Source organism: Cryptomeria japonica, chromosome 5 (genome assembly GCF_030272615.1).
Source record: "Cryptomeria japonica chromosome 5, Sugi_1.0, whole genome shotgun sequence".
NCBI classification, from domain to species: Eukaryota; Viridiplantae; Streptophyta; class Pinopsida; order Cupressales; family Cupressaceae; genus Cryptomeria; species Cryptomeria japonica.
This window is the reverse complement of record NC_081409.1, coordinates 393694099-393712075: the sequence shown is the minus strand read 5'-3', so window position 1 is coordinate 393712075 and position 17977 is coordinate 393694099. Positions and strand designations below refer to the sequence as shown.

The 17977-nt window shown below is 36.9% G+C and overlaps 1 protein-coding gene across 2 annotated transcripts in view; it reads right to left on the bottom strand.

Moving 5' to 3' along the window:
- Positions 1 to 17977, bottom strand: part of LOC131062325 (ras-related protein RHN1) — a 148495-nt gene that overhangs the window by 53561 nt on the left and 76957 nt on the right. For both annotated transcript variants that reach the window (XM_057995961.2, XM_057995960.2), the window contains 2 exons: positions 12534 to 12582; positions 11668 to 11741 (listed from right to left, as the gene is read on the bottom strand). In XM_057995961.2, the coding sequence (XP_057851944.2) occupies positions 11668 to 11741; positions 12534 to 12582 (123 nt within the window). The remainder of the gene's footprint in view (positions 1 to 11667; positions 11742 to 12533; positions 12583 to 17977) is intronic.

Sequence of the window (17977 nt, the reverse complement as noted above, 5' to 3'; positions counted from 1 at the left end):
CATTCTTGACCAAAAATCATCATTTTTTCAACTTGAAACTTCTTCGCAAGGTAGAATTTCATCTTTCATTGCCCTAGGAACAAGGTTTCATGTCCAAGAAAGGTCAAAAAGTAGGCTTATAAGGAATTTCGCTCTGGACCCTTTGGGAGGGTCAGGAGCGAAATTTCCTTTCTTGGCTAAAGTCCTTCATTTTCCTAACTTCCAAGCATCCCCAAGGATTCCAACATGTCAATTCTCTCCTTCAACATGCCTTGGTCATCAAGATTTGGCCAAACAAGGAAAGAAATTCCTCTTAGAGAGATTTTCGCTCTGGACGCTTTGCAAAGGTCAGGAGCGAAAATCTTGACTTGGGCTAGATTCTTCATTTTTTCAATTCAAAACATCTTCAAGAGGCAAAGACAAGCTATCTCCCTTCCATTCAATTCATAAAAGACCAAGCACTTGACCTTCTTCAATGCAAAAATAAGAGCTTTTAGGAATTTCACTCTGGACCCTTTGGAAGGGTCAGGAGCGAAATTCCCTTTTTGGTCCAAAATCCTTCATTTTCAATGTTTTAAAACATTTCAAAGGCAACAAGAATGTCCAACCTTCCTTCCAAGATACCTTGCAAATCAAAATTTAGTCAAACTTAGGAGGAAATGAGCTTCAAGAAGATTTTCGCTCTGGACCCTTTGGAAGGGTCAGGAACGAAAATCTCATTCCAGGCTAGATTGTTCACTTTTCAAACTCCAAACCACCTCATAAGGCAAAATTAGATCATTTTCCACATTAGGAAAAAGGTTTCTAGTCCATTCAAGGCAACAAATAAGGTTTATGATGAATTTCGCTCTGGACCCTTTGGGAGGGTCAGGAGCGAAATTCTCCTTTAGGCCAAAATCTTGTTCTTCAAAATCAATCAACTCCATCTCCACGCAAAAACATATCAATTCACCCCCAAACATGCCCTAGAAACCAACACTTAGCCAAAATTGGGAAGGATAAATGGGCTACAAAGATTTTTGCTCTAGACCCTTTGGAAGGGTCAGGAGCGAAAATCATGATTTGGGCTTGACTCTTGACCTTTTCAACTCCAATTCTCTTTGGGAGGCAAACAAAGATCTTTCCTCATGCATCTCCACCTTGGTCCTGACTTTGGCTAAAGGAAAAATGAGTGAAATGAGTGTTTTCAAGAATTTCGCTCTGGACCCTTTGGAAGGGTCAGGAGCGAAATTCTCATTCTTGGCTAAAATCTTCACCTCATCCACCTTTACTCTCCTCCTAAGGTTAGAACATTCACAAACACCTCCACACATGCCTCAAAAACTAGGAATTTGGTCTTGACAAGTGATAAATTGAGGTGCATAAGGATTTTCGCTTTGGACCCTTTGGAAGGGTCAGGAGCGAAAATCACAATCTAGGCTCAATTCACCTTCATTTGATTCATCCCTTCCATTCCTTAGCCAAATTTGCTCAACCACTCACTGACTTCCTCTAACTCAAACAGGACACCACCAGCAAAACCAAGCCTAAGGAAGACCTTGAAAAACGCCCTTAACCTGGAGCATCAACTGACTCACCCTAGCTCAAGCAGAGCCTGCTATCCAATGATCCTCCTGACAGCACTCACCATGCAAAAGCTAACAGACTAAAACCTAAAAGATCCAAAAAACAAACCCTAGAGAGCAAAAAGCAGGGGTCCCCATTTGCAATGGGGCGATGTGTGAATACGTCACAATAGGATGTCAATCCCGAAGATGTTATGCAAATTGACGAGGACGAGACACCTGAGGGATCGGTTGGGGTTCCATTGGTTGAGGCAGCCCATTATACTAGCAGTGATTCAGGCTTGAGCTCTGATTTTGATTTAGACTTGTAGACCTGCCATCAAAGATTATGGAAAGCAATATCTTATTTCTATGTTTATTGTTTACAATTTATGTCATTTCATACTTGAAACTTGGACCCTTTGGGCATTTTTTAAATAATTCTTATATAATATGTATGCACATTGATGAAAAAAATTTAATTTGTTTGTCAATTCTCATGTGAAATCTCAACTCAAGTCTAATGCTATGTATTATGCTTCTACGATGTCTATGATGAATTCTTTATCAATGTTATGATATGCATATTTACAATTTCTCTATATTTTTAAAATTTTCCCTATTTTTTAACAACTGTCCCTTGTTGTCCCCTAAAAAATGGCCCAAAAGTACCCTTGTACTGGAAACACATCTCGTTGTCCCTTGTCATTCCCATCCCCGAAACTTGATGGAGTACAAAAGCCCGATCGTTCCCGGTTGCACCTCTACCTCGTCGATTTGCCTTTCATCTTTGTGATCAACATCCCAATGTGTTGGAGTTTCTCAATACTTAGTAATCTATTGATCCTAAAGTCTTGAGGACCTATGAATTGCAACTAGTTTCTGCTCGTTCCGAGGTAAGTTTGTACCTCTTAATCTAGTAGTTGAATCCATAGGTGGACAATTCCTCTCTATAGAAAAGGAACTAGCAATCTGTAAGAGTCAACAAACAACAAGTTGCTTCAACTCTAATGTGTCCTTCCCATAAATTTTCCATTGTCCAATGGGATTTTTTTGTGCAATAATGACCCTTTCCATCCCAACCTCTGGACTGCTAAATGTAGGACCCTAAAGATCGAAAAATGGAAGCCACTACTCTCAAAGTAGGTCGTCTCCTTGGTGCTATACATTTTACAAAGGGTTGCCATAAGCCCCTCTATTACCTTATCACCCTCAAAAGGAAGCATTGCATACCACTTTGGATTAAGAGCATAGGCAGCCATATGAGGGGTGTTCATTGTGTTCCACCTCTTTGTCACAATAGGCTTAATATGCCCCTCATAGAATTTTAATCCAAGATCGTTGTCACAAATTGCTTTCTTCATTTGATCAAGCATGCTATCGAAAATCTCATAAATCTCTCCAAATCTAGGAGTCTGTATCTGCAAACCTGATTATCCCCACAACAAGTGATATGATAGAGAAAATAAATTCGCAAACAATTTTTAAAAAATTAAAAATTAAAAATTACGACATTGTTAGCAACAAATCTGAAGGAGATGGACCAGAGTTTTGTTCCTAAAAGATTTCTCTACTTGTAGTCTAATTACCCTAGACTCGATCCTATTGAGGTGGTATATAGAGATTCTAGATCTATTCTAAGTACTTAAAAAGAAAACATTAGACATTATCAAGCTCGACAATCAGATATCTTTGTATTCATTTATCGGAATATCAAGTACATTGTCATGTCCCCTCTTTAGCTCTGTCTAGCAGAGACATGTGAGTCAGCTTATTATAGGGTCTTGTAGGCTGACAATGATGGATAGAGACTCAGTGTGGTTATACAGTGTTGGGGACTTGGTGTTCTAACAGTAGTTGATCAGTTTGGAGCAGTTCCTTATTTTTAGGAGGCAGTTCCTACGTTTATGGAGGATATCCCTACTATTTAGGAGGTTATGACCATACCCAGGGTTGGGTCTCCTTGAAATTATTCCTTGGGTTCAGTTTCAGAGGATTTGGGTTTGTTTCCTAGTTTCTAGGAGCATCCCTAGATTTTAGGGATGAGATTGCAAGTGGATCCTTGATTTCTGACTTCAGTCACAGACAGGTCGCAGGTTGACTTTCTGGTTTGTGGTGTCATTTGAGCATTTTGCAGCTATTTGGGTTATATTTTTAATATTTCCTAAGTTAGCGTTTATTATTTAAATAAGGCTATGTTTATAGCCATTTTGGAGTAATAAGGGGTTTTTGGCCTCATCTGGATGTGTATCCCTTGGTGTAATAGCTCGTTGGAAAGGTTTTGGACTTTTCTAAATATTTCTCTCTTCACTCAGATCCTTTCGGTGAACGGATTTCTTTATATTTGAAAAAAGGTCGTTTTCTATGCAATTGGCAACTTAAAATGAGAAATATATAACATTTTAACCCTAAACACCACATTGAGTCACTTTTAGGGTTCGAGCTAAGTGGAAAGGTGTTATAAGGAAGTTGAGACCTAATTCTTGGGTATCTTCTACACATTTTACATCTTGGATTTGAGATTTTGGCTCTGGAAGAGCTTTTCAGCATCTAGGACGCCAACCCTAATGCCTTGCCTGTTTGGGACGTAGCCCCCAATACAGTGGTTTGGATTTGCTTGCAGTTATTAGCATCTTGGAGATTGTACGGCACACTTTCTGGAGGTTTTGGTGATTCTGACAAAGTTCAGCGTGGGGTTTGGGGGTTTCTATCCAGTTGGGTGTACTTGGCAGCCGTACGGTTGTACCTGGCAGCCACTTTCCTTCCAACGTGCAGCACTTGGAGGGCTGGAATCTTGCCGCAGCTTCATTCCTGGTTATATTACTCTTTCAACGTCCAGGTTGGGTTCATTCCTGATTGTCATCTTCCTGAAATTATTGGAAATCTTCATCTGGTCAAATATTTGATTTTATATTCAGAAATCTGCCTTGAATCGAATTTGTTTTGGCTGTATATGAACTTCATTTTCAGTACTTTGTTCATGTACTTGTACTTCATTTATTACTTGTTGAAAAATCATCAAAACACAAAAAGAATCCAACCCTTCTGCAACTTCTGTCTATTTCTGAAAGAAAATATTAATAAACGGGAAAAATCAATTTAAAATAATAAAAATTACAGCAGATCAGCAAAAGAGATCCATCGGGGATCTTTCATACATTCCTTATACCTCCTTATATCTTTTCTATTATAGCTTCTAACTCTTCTATCTCTCTTCTATTCTAGTGAATAGACCTCTTATCTATACTTATATCTCCTAATAGGGATGCAACCCTTAGATAATATCCCTAAAACTATTCTATCTTCTAACCTATACTTTCTAGAATCCTGTTTCCGGGTTACACCCTTATATCTCTAGACCGGTATCTGTATCCCATTTTCCCGTCAACACCCCCTCAATAAAACCTTGACTTGTCCTCAAGTCAACTACTTTGTGGCAAAATGTCCTTGTAGATTACTTGCAATGTCTAGAACTAATCATCCTATTGTTACCTGACTATTTGTAGTTGGTGAACTAGGTTTCTACTTTCAAAAGTGATGTCAAAATCTATATTTTTTGGAGAAAGATCTGTGAATCATTGATCAAACCCTACGATATGTGCCAGTTGAATATTAACAAAATCCCTCAACTGTCGAAATTTCTTCATTGCTTTATCCAATTGGTCTTGCTGTTGTTGATGTTGGTCATGCCGACTTTCAATATTTGCCCTTTCTGCCCCATCCATGTCCTGCATGGCATCGTAGTGTTTGAAATTTTGTGAGATTTGTGCCTCCAACTGCTCCATTTTTACCTTGAAAGGTTTCAGCAAGCTAGGCCATTGTAGGTAGTACTAATATAACTCATTAACTTCGCCCTTCGTTTTCTTGGTGGTGGCAAAGTTGTCCTTCTAAGGCCGTTTGAGCAGCATGGACGCAATGTTGTTGTGAGATGTATATTTTAGCATATCTCTTGCAAGTCACCTGGAATTGCCATGGTATGATGTGTTGGGACTTAGTTTGCATATGCTTCTTTGTTTCAATATAATTGTGACCTTTTCCTAGTTTCTTCTATGTCTCGAGTTTTATCTAGTTTGGATTAAGAATGCTCTCCAGAATCCATACTCTCAAGGATGTGACTTCAGGCTCACATTGCATCCATGCTCTTAACATTTCATCACTATCAATGCTACCAATTTGGCTTTAAAGTTACAATTCTCCTTCAGTGTTTAAATTTTCCTCCTTCCATCCATTTGAAAGGCTAGAGATAGCATAGAGATTCATAACATCCTCTTTGGCCCGTTCTTATGTAATCTCCTCAATATAAGTTGTATCCTCCAGGTCAGCTAAAGGAATTCTGACTATTCTAATTTTGTCAAAAAAGGAGATCTCTTTCCAGGAGTCCACAATACCGTTTGAGTTCACAAACCATCTAAGACTAGTAGAGCCCAGAATGTGTTAAAAGGTTCCCTCCTTTGTACTACCTCAAAATTAACACATTGTTTAATTCCTTTGATATTGACCTCTACTTTTTTCCATGTGCCTAGAGTATTTATTTTGGAGCCATCAACAAAACAAACATTCAAGAGTATGTTTACCAAATTTGGTCTGCCTAATTTTTCCCATGTTGTAGAGGGTATAATATTAAGGTTTTCTTCGAGATCAACCAGTACATACTTAACCTTGTGATTATTTAATTGTACATTTGTGAGAAAGAGACCACTCTTCCAATTCCAATCCTTTGAAAGTTGATTTACTAGTGGCTATTTATTCCAATATTTCCCCAGTTGTTATAACTTGACTACCAGGTCTTTCTCCCTAGCCATGGCAACCAAATCCTTTAATATATTGACATCTTGTTCAGTAAAACATGCTACTTCATCCTATAACTATTGTTTTATAGATTGTTTAGCCTCTTCTGCTATTCTATCATGCTTCTTTTTGTCCAGCTGGAACAGTGTTTGTTCATCACCTTCCTTAGTTTGTTTCGGACTATAGTAGTCCTCAAATCCTTCTTCCACCAGGGATTTCTTCTTGTTTTTCCTAGCATTAGTGCCTTGTCTAGTGAGCACATTAGCTTTCTTCTTTCCTGTGTTTTTCGTCTTCTTTTCCACTTCCAACTCTTCTCTTGACTTGTCCTCCTATGAAGTGTCTAAAGTCCACACATCCATTCAATGGCAACCTCTTACTCCTTGTGGTGGTACTCTCTGAATCACGTTGACTTCTCTCTATAGCTCATTGCTCTAAGAAGATTGGTTGCAGTCTTGATTTGTATAAAAAAAATTGCTTTTTCACATGTGAACATTGTATGTTCTTCCCCTTAGCCTTTTCTCTTCCCAACACTCCAATACATAGTAGCCAATTTTCCCACAGTTGAAGCAGGTTGCGTCATTGCTCCTATTTCCTTGGCCTCCTCTATAATTAGAATCTCTATTATCTTCCCGATACCCTTGATTGTTTTGCATTGCATAGGCATGCCGGTTATCCTGCCATGGGGGAATCTGGTAGCCTACTTCATCTATTTCTTCCTATGTACAACTTCTATTTGGAGAACATGAATTACCTCCATTTCATATGGGAAGTCTATTTCTCGGATAGTTCTTGGTGAGATTGAGATCCCACTCTTGACAATACGCACAATACATAGAATTAGGTTTGATTGCTCTTAAGGCATCTAACGTCTTTTCTGCCTTGTCCTTGGGGCATTCATTTTGGATGTGTCCTTTATTACAATAAATGCACCATATACATTGAGGCTCAGATGTCCTTATTTCTTGTTGGATAACCAATTTGTTAACTTGTTCTTATAGGTTTTCTAGGATTTCTGAATTTTAGTCTTTCTTGTTGTCCAATGGAATCTATGCTTCTCCCTCTTTTTCAGAGATCACCTAGCATAACACAATTTGCTAGCCAGTAGAATCCATGCCTTTAACATGAATCACCAAGCACAACACACCTTGTTGGCCAGTTGAATTCATGGTTTCCCATGGACCCATAGCATAACACATCTTGCTAGCTGTTGGATCATGACTTCTTGTCTCATCAATTGGTATATGCTCTTGTTTTTTCTATAGGACCACTTGTGCTCTTGCAATAACATTCCAAGAGTGATATTAGTTGTTGAGACATTTTGATTAGAAAGGTTTCTTCAACTAGTTGACTTGGAGCCTTTGTTTTATGCTAACCTCTTTGTATGTCTTTATTCCTTTGTTTGCCTTTTTGCCTTGTTTTTTGTCATCCTTGGATGTGACTGTCTGAGTTAAGATCCTAAGATTGGGAGCTTGTTCTCTCAAACTTAGTGGAGTACTCTCTCTCTCTCTCTCTCTCTCTCTCTCTCTCTCTCTCATGAAAATGAGCATAAGTTCATACTCCCACTAAAGTGGGGGCTAAATGTAGTGTCAAAAAATTGTAGCCCTTTACAATTTCAAACTCCTTTTTGGGCCCTTGCTTTAGTGTGCCCCCTCATAGCTCATTTTTAGCCTATTTCTAACCTTGTCACTACCAAACTGTCGTCATATGTTCATTTGGTGACTAGATCCTATGTCCTATACTTTTGCACTTCGCATCTGCCTCTCTTTCACCCCTTTCTAGGCGGACTAGGATGCTAAGTGCCATAGTCCTAATGAACTAGGGCACTAGACGGATAGTCCCCAGAAATGGGCCCAAAATCAAATGTGTCAATGTGTCAATTCCCGCCATTTGTTATCTAATCCCAATATTTGTATATGATCGTTGGGAGTCGGCCTAATTTATGAAATACCTTAGGAACCCTATATAAAGGCATCTTTCCTAATTCATTTTAATCCTACAATCATCAAGCAAGTTCCTAATCCTAAGGCAAGCATTATAAGTGAATTTCTTCAACTTTGAGCATTATGGAGTAGCAAGCTACAACAACCTACATGCAAGTGTGTTTTCACGATTGATCTTGTCTTACCATGTCATGTTATTGCATCAACACTTGAGGATCCTATCCAAAGAGCACTACATCACCACCATTATCAAGCTTAAGGTATAATCTTCTCAATTTAGCATTTTACTTTAGATTTAGCCTTTGCCCTACCAAGGGTAAGTTCTATTTTCTAATCATCATCATTGTAGTGGAGGTTAATTCCTATGGGGGTTTGACTTAGGCAAGCCCTTATACAACCCAACACTTTTCCCCTCAAAATCGATGTAGATTTTGAATCTGACGACAAAGAGTTGCAAATTCGCAAAGAGAAAACAAAGATGCACAGTTCCAAATTTTGAACAAATGAAAAACCTAGTCACTATTAGTTTGCTCCAGTGACTAACACTTTTTTGCTGAAATTTTGGGAGAACGAATTGTAGAGCATCTTGATCCGGAATCCACACATCAAGGTTGACAAAGATACCTCTAGTCAGTGATGCCTCACTCCCCAAACCAGCACTTTCAAGCCCAAATTTCAATGACAAGTTCCTCTCTATATCTCACTTCTAGATCTTAGCTTACTTTCTAATCTACAGTTCCACATCTTTCAGTTTATGTTGATTCTTGGCAATTTCCTAGCACTTTACCTAGTTCTTGCATCTAATCATCATCAATCAACAAACACAAAAGAGGAGAATAATCACATACAGCATCCAACTCTCCTTTAGGACTGAAGTTGGATCTTATTGACTATCCCTCCTTAATGAAACCAAGTGGAACTAGTGACCACCTAAGTTCTTAGCTTACATTTCTAAGCTAAGACTCCTACTCCCATCATTTCACTTCCCTTGAAGGAAAATGATCAGGTTACTTTCCTCTGCCTCTATTATGGACAAGCATTGCATCAATCTATTATAATCGTTGACAGAATTGGTGAGTGTCCTACGACTCGTGTTTTTGACAGATCTTAGATAGTCTAAAGTTTTGATATTGTTGGAATAAATATTTTATATATTAATTATTCACTTAATTGCATTAATTCACTAAATAATTTGTGCCTTAATTAGTAATTAATTATTGGCATTTATTATTTAGTGAATTAATTAATTAGGCATAATTAGTTAATATTTATCTCCATGCATAATGCAAACTAGGAAAAGCAAACTAAATTTAGATTTTCGAGAGTTTCATGCATTAATTAGTCTATTATGCTATTTGTGCATACATGACTGATTCATGCATTGTGTTTCAAACTCTCAGTCTATCTTGTAGACTCCATTTAGGGTTTCTATCTTTAGAGTTAGATTTCTTAAGGATGTCATATCCTTCATTGTAACTCAAACAATTTCAAAGCAATTCAATCAGTTTCATTGTTATTGTCTTCAATTTTTTTGTTATTCAATTCTCTCTTTATGTGTGATAGGTATTCTTGCAGAAGATCACTGGGCTTGTGGGATTCGCATTTCACGAATTCTAACATGGTATCAGAGCTCCAGATTTGAAGATTCTTGTTCGCTTCTTTTAGAGATTATTTTGCATACACAGCAAATCGTTCATCTTCGGTTAATTTGGAGCACACCATTAGTTCCAGAAGGCTCGAGAAAGTCTAAATCGCCTTTTGTTTCGCTGAAATCGGATACACGTCAGATTTGCAAAGGTTTGAAAATTTATGCTTTTTCAGATCTCTGGGGGTGCCTGCAATTTTCTAGGCATTTTGAGCCCAAACAGACCTCACCATTGCATCCGCAGTGGCCAAAAACCACTAAATCACCTGTCAAGTCATCAAAATCGAAGGTCAGAAAAAAAAATAATGATTTTTTTATTGGCGCGTTTTTTGAGGCACGAAAATCCGTACGGTCGTACCTACACCTGCATCAGAAATATTTTCCAAAAAAAAATTCAATTAGCTGGTTAAAAAAAAAATTGATTGCTGGTTTTTTATTTTTATTTTTTTTTTAAAATCAAGTGGGTGATTGTTGTTACAAAAAGGTTATTTTTTTTAATAAAAGGTCAACCCATTGCAGCAAAAGTACATTGCATCAGCACCGACGTCAGCGGTACAGTCAGCATCATGGCCCCCTTTCGACCCTCTTTGTGCCCTAAAACAAGGGGTTGGTTTTTTCGCTATAACTTCGTCATACGGAGTTGAAATTGAGCAGTCATATATCGTTGGAAAGCTCTTTCTAAGCCCGATCCAGATATGGAGGTATTTTTTTCTGATTTTACCATTTTGCAGGTTTTTTTGCCGGTTGAAGTCAAAAGTTGTTGTTTGCACTCTCAAGGGCATATCTTGTGCATCCAAACTCCATTTTTTGCAAATGGGATATCATCGGAAAGATGATTCAAAGCTCTATCCAGATCTCAGGTCCATTTTTACAAACTGCTTACCAGACCACTGTCTCTTCCTTCCGAAGTCAACAGTGTTTTCTCTGGTCCTATTCTGCCTTTATGTGATCCGAGCTCCACCTTTCTTGTCTCAATTTTGTACTTTCTTTTTTGTTTCTCTTTTGGAGAGGAGTTTTGTTCCCACTGAGTTTTCTCCTTTGCTTCGTTTTTGAGAAACTTCCATGTTTGTTCATGGGTACTTCATCAGGCTTTATGCTGGGACCCATTTTGCATTCATCTTTGCATGCTTTTTTCCTATATCTTTTTTGCCTCTCTCCTCAGTTGTGCATTCAGGAGGGGGGTGTTGGAATAAATAATTTATCTATTAATTATCCACTTAATTGCATTAATTCACTAAAAAACCTGTCTTAATTAGTAATTAATTATTGGCATTTATTATTCAGTTAATTAATTAATTAGGGATAATTAATTAATATTTATCTCCATGCATAATGAAAACTAGGAAAAGCATACTATGTTTAGATTTTTGAGAGTTTCATGCATTAATTAGTCTATTATACTATTTGTGCATACATAACTGATTCATGCATTGTGTTTCAAACTCTCAGTCTATCTTGTACACTCCACCATTTAGGGTTTCTATCTTTAGAGTTAAATTTATTTATAAGGATGTTATATCCTTCATTGTAACTCAAGCAATTCAATCAATTTCATTGTTATTGTCTTCAATTATTTTGCTGTTCAATTCTCTCTTTATGTGTGACAGGTATTCTTGCAGAAGATCACTAGGCTTGTGGGATTCGCATTTCACGAATTCTAACAGATATGTGATCTCTATGGTCTATTTTTGAGTCAATCAAGGGCATAACCATTTGAATTATTCTCCCATCAGTAATTTTTTTTAAGTAAAAGACAAAAATTTATATATACCTCTGGCTCCACCTTCCTCTTTGCCATCAAATCAGCCTTGTTTCCAGCAAGTGCCATCACCATGTTTGGAGTGCCTGTACATTAAACAACCAGTTAAAACTATGAGCATTCACACATGTAGAAACAAGAACTGTTGATATCTCAAGATAAAATGGAGAAGTAAAGGAGCATCAATTTCTCAAGATGATTTAGGACACAGGTATCCAGCAGAAACAAACTTATCATGGCCTATGTTGTAGCCATAAATTGATGTTTCTGTTACAAAACAATCATCTAATGGATCAGACACTTCAACAACAAACTTGTTTACCATAAGATTGACCTATTATGCCTACACTCAAGTAAAAATTCTTGATCAGACACTTTCACAACAAACTGTCATGGCCTATGGTGTATCCATAATTTGATGTTTCTGTTACAAAAAAATCATCTAATGGATCAGCCAGTTCAGAAACAAACTTGTTTACCATAAGATTGACCTATTATGCCTACGCTCAAGTATAGATTCTTGATCAGACACTTTCACAACAAACTCGACGACCATGAGATTGACTTATTATCCATACATTCAGGCATGAATTCCGAAAAGCAAAGTGACAATATTAACAGACTTGAAAAGTTCTCCAAAAGATCTCCATATTGAACAACAGAATCCAAGTTTCAGTTTTACCAGCCACTTAACTGACCAAAACCAAATGATAGAAACCAAAAAATATAGCTGTGACCCAAAGCTACTGCCTTATCAGACCTTTCACAGCCATAAAATATTTCAAGGCTTCAAGAACTCATGTTCTTAGTTATATTCCAGCCAGTTTCTACAGCAAAGGTGAGTTGCTCAATGAAATATGGATAATAAAAATAGTTACCCTGTCTTTGAAGTTCTTGTATCCATTTCTTTGCACGAATAAATGAATCCTGTGAACACAAAACATCCAGATTAGAATATGGTGCTGAATGTTGAGGTATTTACATGCCTTCTTTCCCAACTTCAAATTAAAAAGAGCGAATTGACAGAAGTTCAAATTTTGAATAAAAAAGGAGCTAGATTTTCACTTATCCAATACATTATACCCTAGCACTTGTAATTGGATTGATTTCTTCACAACATCACTTAATCACAAAGTTTTTACCTAGTATTTATAATTAAAAAAAATACAGCAAATTACTCAAAACAGCCAACAGGCAGTTATCTCACTATTTTTATAAAGCCATACTCTCACAATGACCCACCAAGGAAACACTTCAGATGGATGGTCAGATGAGTTGATATAAACCAAATTAGAACTTCACATGGTTCAATGCATGGTGAAAGGATTTACTGAGGATAACTTTTGCAATGTTCCCTTTTAGGAAATTTTTGTATGTTTTCTAATTTTTATGTGATTTTATAATTTCTGATGCAAAACACAAACTCGAACAGCAAATCAAAAATAGAAATAAATCACTGGAAACTTCTTGTCTAAGCTTCTATAGCTGGAATACCACTTCAGCTTCACCCAAAATAGCCAAATCCAATTTATATATGATAAATTAAAATAACCCATATGAAAGTGCTGGTTAAAGTCTGAAACAAAATGGACAGATGACTTAACATCCGTGAGATACAATTACACTCAGATTTGAATAGTCTATGCTCATATATATCAAAAATCAATGCTGATATTCCTGAAAATGAATAAATTGGGCCCTCATATACCAACAACCACACAACTATGGATTCCTAAGATATCAAACATTCTTGGATCTGATTTAAACACTAATTTATCACCTTCAAAATACTTTTATTTGATTTGCAACATTCTGGAGCAACTTACAATGACTAATATGTACAAATCAAGACTTACAAGAATTGATTTTGGCTGAAAATGATGAATGTGCAGTTACCACACACTATAGGAATCCTATTTGGTGAATATTTGGCAAGTTTATTTTCTGAATCTGACTATAGAAGTGCTGTAGCAGCAGCAATGGCAAAGAAAAAGACCTAGATAGGTAATGTGGCAGCTGGAAACAATCAAAAGGCAGTGGAGCAGACCAAACCCTCCAAAATGCCAACAACAACTCAGAAAATGCCCACAAACAACAATAAATGCTGGCAATACTTGTCCAAACTGATGTTAGACCCTCCAAGGCTGGTACACTCAAATGTAATAATCCAACAGAAAAACTAGGACAGATCTGTACTTCCTAATGTTGGTGCAGCAACAAATAACACCAAAACCATTTTTGAAGCCTCCCAAAGTGCTGGCGCAGCCACTTGGATTGCGGAAGATACAAGTTATGTTGATGGATCTACCCTCTCAATGCTGATATGCCAAGTAAGTGGCTGTATATGCTGGTTTGCTGCAAAAAATGATATCTAGCATCCTCTACTGCTGAAAATTGGGGCTAATGATCATAACACATAATGGGTAAAAGAGGTGTGTTGTATAACAATAATATACATAAGATTAAATGGATGCTATTTTTAAGATGTGTCACATCTTAAATTAAAGAATTGGCTTTGTTCATGTATTGATTAAATGGACATTTGAAAAGACATCCTGCATTGGTCAAGTGTATATAAAACAGCACTTGCTATTGAGACATTCTTGATCTACTCAAGTCCTAGCTTGCATTTGCAGAACCATGGGGATAAGCACTCCATATCTTGCTACCATCCTCTTTCTTTGGTCAACTGGATTGATGTTTCCAACTCTGTGTTGAGAAACATTGTTATTTGTTGTGAGGTGTTTGACAACTTTGTGTGTCATGTGTATGTTTGCAACCATGGAGTTCATCTCTTAGCATAGAGGGGTGAGCCTTCACATCCCACATGGTTGGGTTGCATTGATCACCATTGGGATTGCTCGATGGAATCATGGAAAAGTATTGTGGAATTCTTAAAAGGATCCAATAGCTTTTGGTGGATTCATACTATTATATCGTGCCATACTTGTGAAAATTGTAGTATTGTTATAAGTTGCACCTTGTAATTTTTGGAGGATTTCCAAAAGGGCATGGAAAGATTGTATTATATATTCATTTCATCTTAGTATTGTTATGTGATCCATCCATGTTTGGCATGGAATCTCTACTTTGTAATCTTATAATATTAATGAATCGTGTTTTGAAATGAAATTATTGTTATTTGTGAATAGTCCTAATTGTGATACTTTGTTCTAATTTGATCTTGTTGTAATGTCCCTACTAGTTAGAGATCATTGTCCTGCAAAACAGATTGTTAGAACACAACAAAAATATATATACATAACTAATCTAATTTGCAATTAAAGTTCAATTACTTAATTAACACTACTTTCAATTCTTTAAAATAAAAAGGATACGAATGCCATACGAAGATATGTCCTTAGGCAGCTGTGAAGCTCGCCTTCTTGGAACCCATCTTGGTTCCAAGCCATCCAGGAAATCGAAGGTGAATTTGATTCCTGTCTTGGATGTAATTTCTTATACCCAAGCCATCCAGGAAATCGAAGGTTAATTCGATTCCTGTCTTGGATGTAACTTCTTACACCCAAGCCATCCAGGAAATCGAAGGTTAATTCGATTCCTGTCTTGGGTGTAATTTCTTACACTTACACCCAAGCCATCCAAGGAAGACCATATGTCAACTCCTTGCCTTGGATGATGCATCTCATCATCCAAGTCCATCAAAGGGGACCGGCCAGATCCGTCTCTTCTTGGATGAACTTAGTCAACCAAGCCATATATATGCATATAGATATTCAGTATATACTGCCTACCAGGGATTATCATAATCCCTCCATTAGGCTAAAGGAATTTCTTCCATATAGCCTCCATCATATAATCACATTAATATTAAATTTTATAATTCATTACTGTTTTCCATTCCATAATTTACGTCTTCATTTACATATTCTTTAATCTTTCTAATGATCTTAAATATACATACATATTCTACATAGATTCCTATCTTTATTGCTACATTCATATAAGTAATCATTAGAGATATATGTATTCATAAAAATGCATTAATATATGTGTGTGTGGCACACGTCCACACACATATATACCTTAAGACTTTTTAACCCCTCTTACCTGTACGCAGATTGTAGCCTGCGGTTGGAGTTCACACTGTAGATGTCGCCTACAGATTGGGAGGCATACCACAAAGAACACAAATGTTACTTCCTGTAACTTGATAACAATTCTGATCTGATCTTATCAATGCTGATCTCACTAGATGCTTTTGATTCCTTCCCTTTATATCTCTCAATTTGAGGGAGAGGTCACACCTCTTCATCATGTATGCCCTTTGGCAAGAGACACACCCTTTCACCATTATCACCCTTTGAAAGAGTGCAACTCTTCATTATTTCTACCATTTGAAAGGGACACAACCTTTCATAATCAAATCTGCACTTATTATTTAAATCAGATCTGCACTTCTCATTACCCCATTATCCCCCCCTCAAATGAGGTTTTCTTCTCCCTTTTATATATCATTGTTGAGGGAGTCACAACTTTTCCTTTCATGTCTTTTGACTTTTCATTAACTTAATCAATTTTTAATTAATCATATTTAATTATATCATTTTATATTTTAATTTTATTATTATCATTTATTATTAAATTCTATTTCAAAGTGGGGATATTATTATAATTTATTATTAAATTCTATTTCAAAGTGGAGATATTATTATCATTTATTATTAAATTCTATTTCAAAGTGGGGATATTACACTTGTGATGGAAAAGGATGGATTAAGCATGTTATGTGTCTCTTCAAAATATATGGAAATGCATAATATAATAGTAGTATGCTTTGGTTCTTGTCTCTTGAAATTGGGGGTTGTACTTAATTGCTTGTTTTTGTTGTTGCATCTATTGGTTCCTGGAATCATTGCCCGCATTCCTAGAGGGATCGGTCTGCTTCAAGGCCAAGGATATGTCCTCCCTGAAGGCAGATAGATCAATTCATCAACAGAATGTGGGTGATTTATAGCTAGCTACTAAGAATGGGTAATCTCTCCTTCACTTCGAGCTTAACTAGACCAAGCGGGGCTTCCTAGAGGTATCCTTAATAGGATTAATCAAAACTTGAGACGAACAAGTTGACAATGTTGTAGTAGTACCTAGTGTGAGCTTAGTCCCAAAGGTTGTCTCTAGACCAAAGACCAACCTACTGCACAATAGACCTTATATTAAGTTGATGAGGACATCATTACATAACTGCAAGATGTGGGTATGCAAAACATGACTCTACAAGATAAGAACTCTCAAGGCTTGCAGCAAATATTCCCTTGGCTAATTGTTGAATCATGAAATACATACAAACTAATGACCTACTCTTAATCTATTAATTAAAGATGTTTTATTTTAGAGTGCATGGTGGATCATTTACTTCCAAGACCATGTCTAATCCTATTGAATTACAAAGTCACAACATACCAATAGAAAAAAAAGTATTGAAATCACAAAGAATGAGTTGTGCATAAACATACACCACGAAAGTAATATCAAGCAACTAAGCATAATTAGTTATCCATCCCCAAACTACAAAAATCCATATGTGATAGAGAATCGACCATTACATAGCTTGCACTGAATTAAAATGCTACAATATTCATCAAATTCCTATTACAAACATAACAACACATGTGGCAAGAGGGAACCTAAGCATTGAAGATCTACAAATCGAGTCAAGCAGACATTCAATTACAAAAACCATTTAAAATGCAATGACCCTTGTAATATACAAAAAATGTTGCTCTAAAGGTAAGAAGCTCCTCAACACTTGCAATCACATGGAGAAGTCGAAGCGACCAGCCATTCGAATGACAAGTGAACTAGTATATATATCACTTAGTTTGGTCACCCATGCTTGCAAAAATTTGATGAAGTGGACAGTGTAGCTCTAGAATGCAATGCAAGGTAAGACCCACGAAATCCACAAGATGGACAGTTTAGGTCAAGTGTGAGGACCATATACATCTACAGCTCAACAATCGCATTAATGGTGGTATGGTCACTCTCATCCTCCATAGTCGAAAGTGTATGTGAACCTACGCCTCTAAGATGAATAACGGTTTTCGAATAGGGAAATACTGATTGGGGTAGTTGTAGGGTCAAAGTAAGCCATTAATCGTGCCCTAGGGGGATGTAACAAGTGCAAGAAGAAATCTAGAAGAAATGTGGAAGTTCAAAGTACAACAAGGTATGCAGTATTTCAGGTCAGGACCAGAGGTCAGAATTGGAGGAAGGAATGTCTTGAAGTCCAATGAAACTCTATAAAAGTGGTGAAACAAATAATGAAAGCACCATGGAGAATTGCAAGAAAAGCATGCAA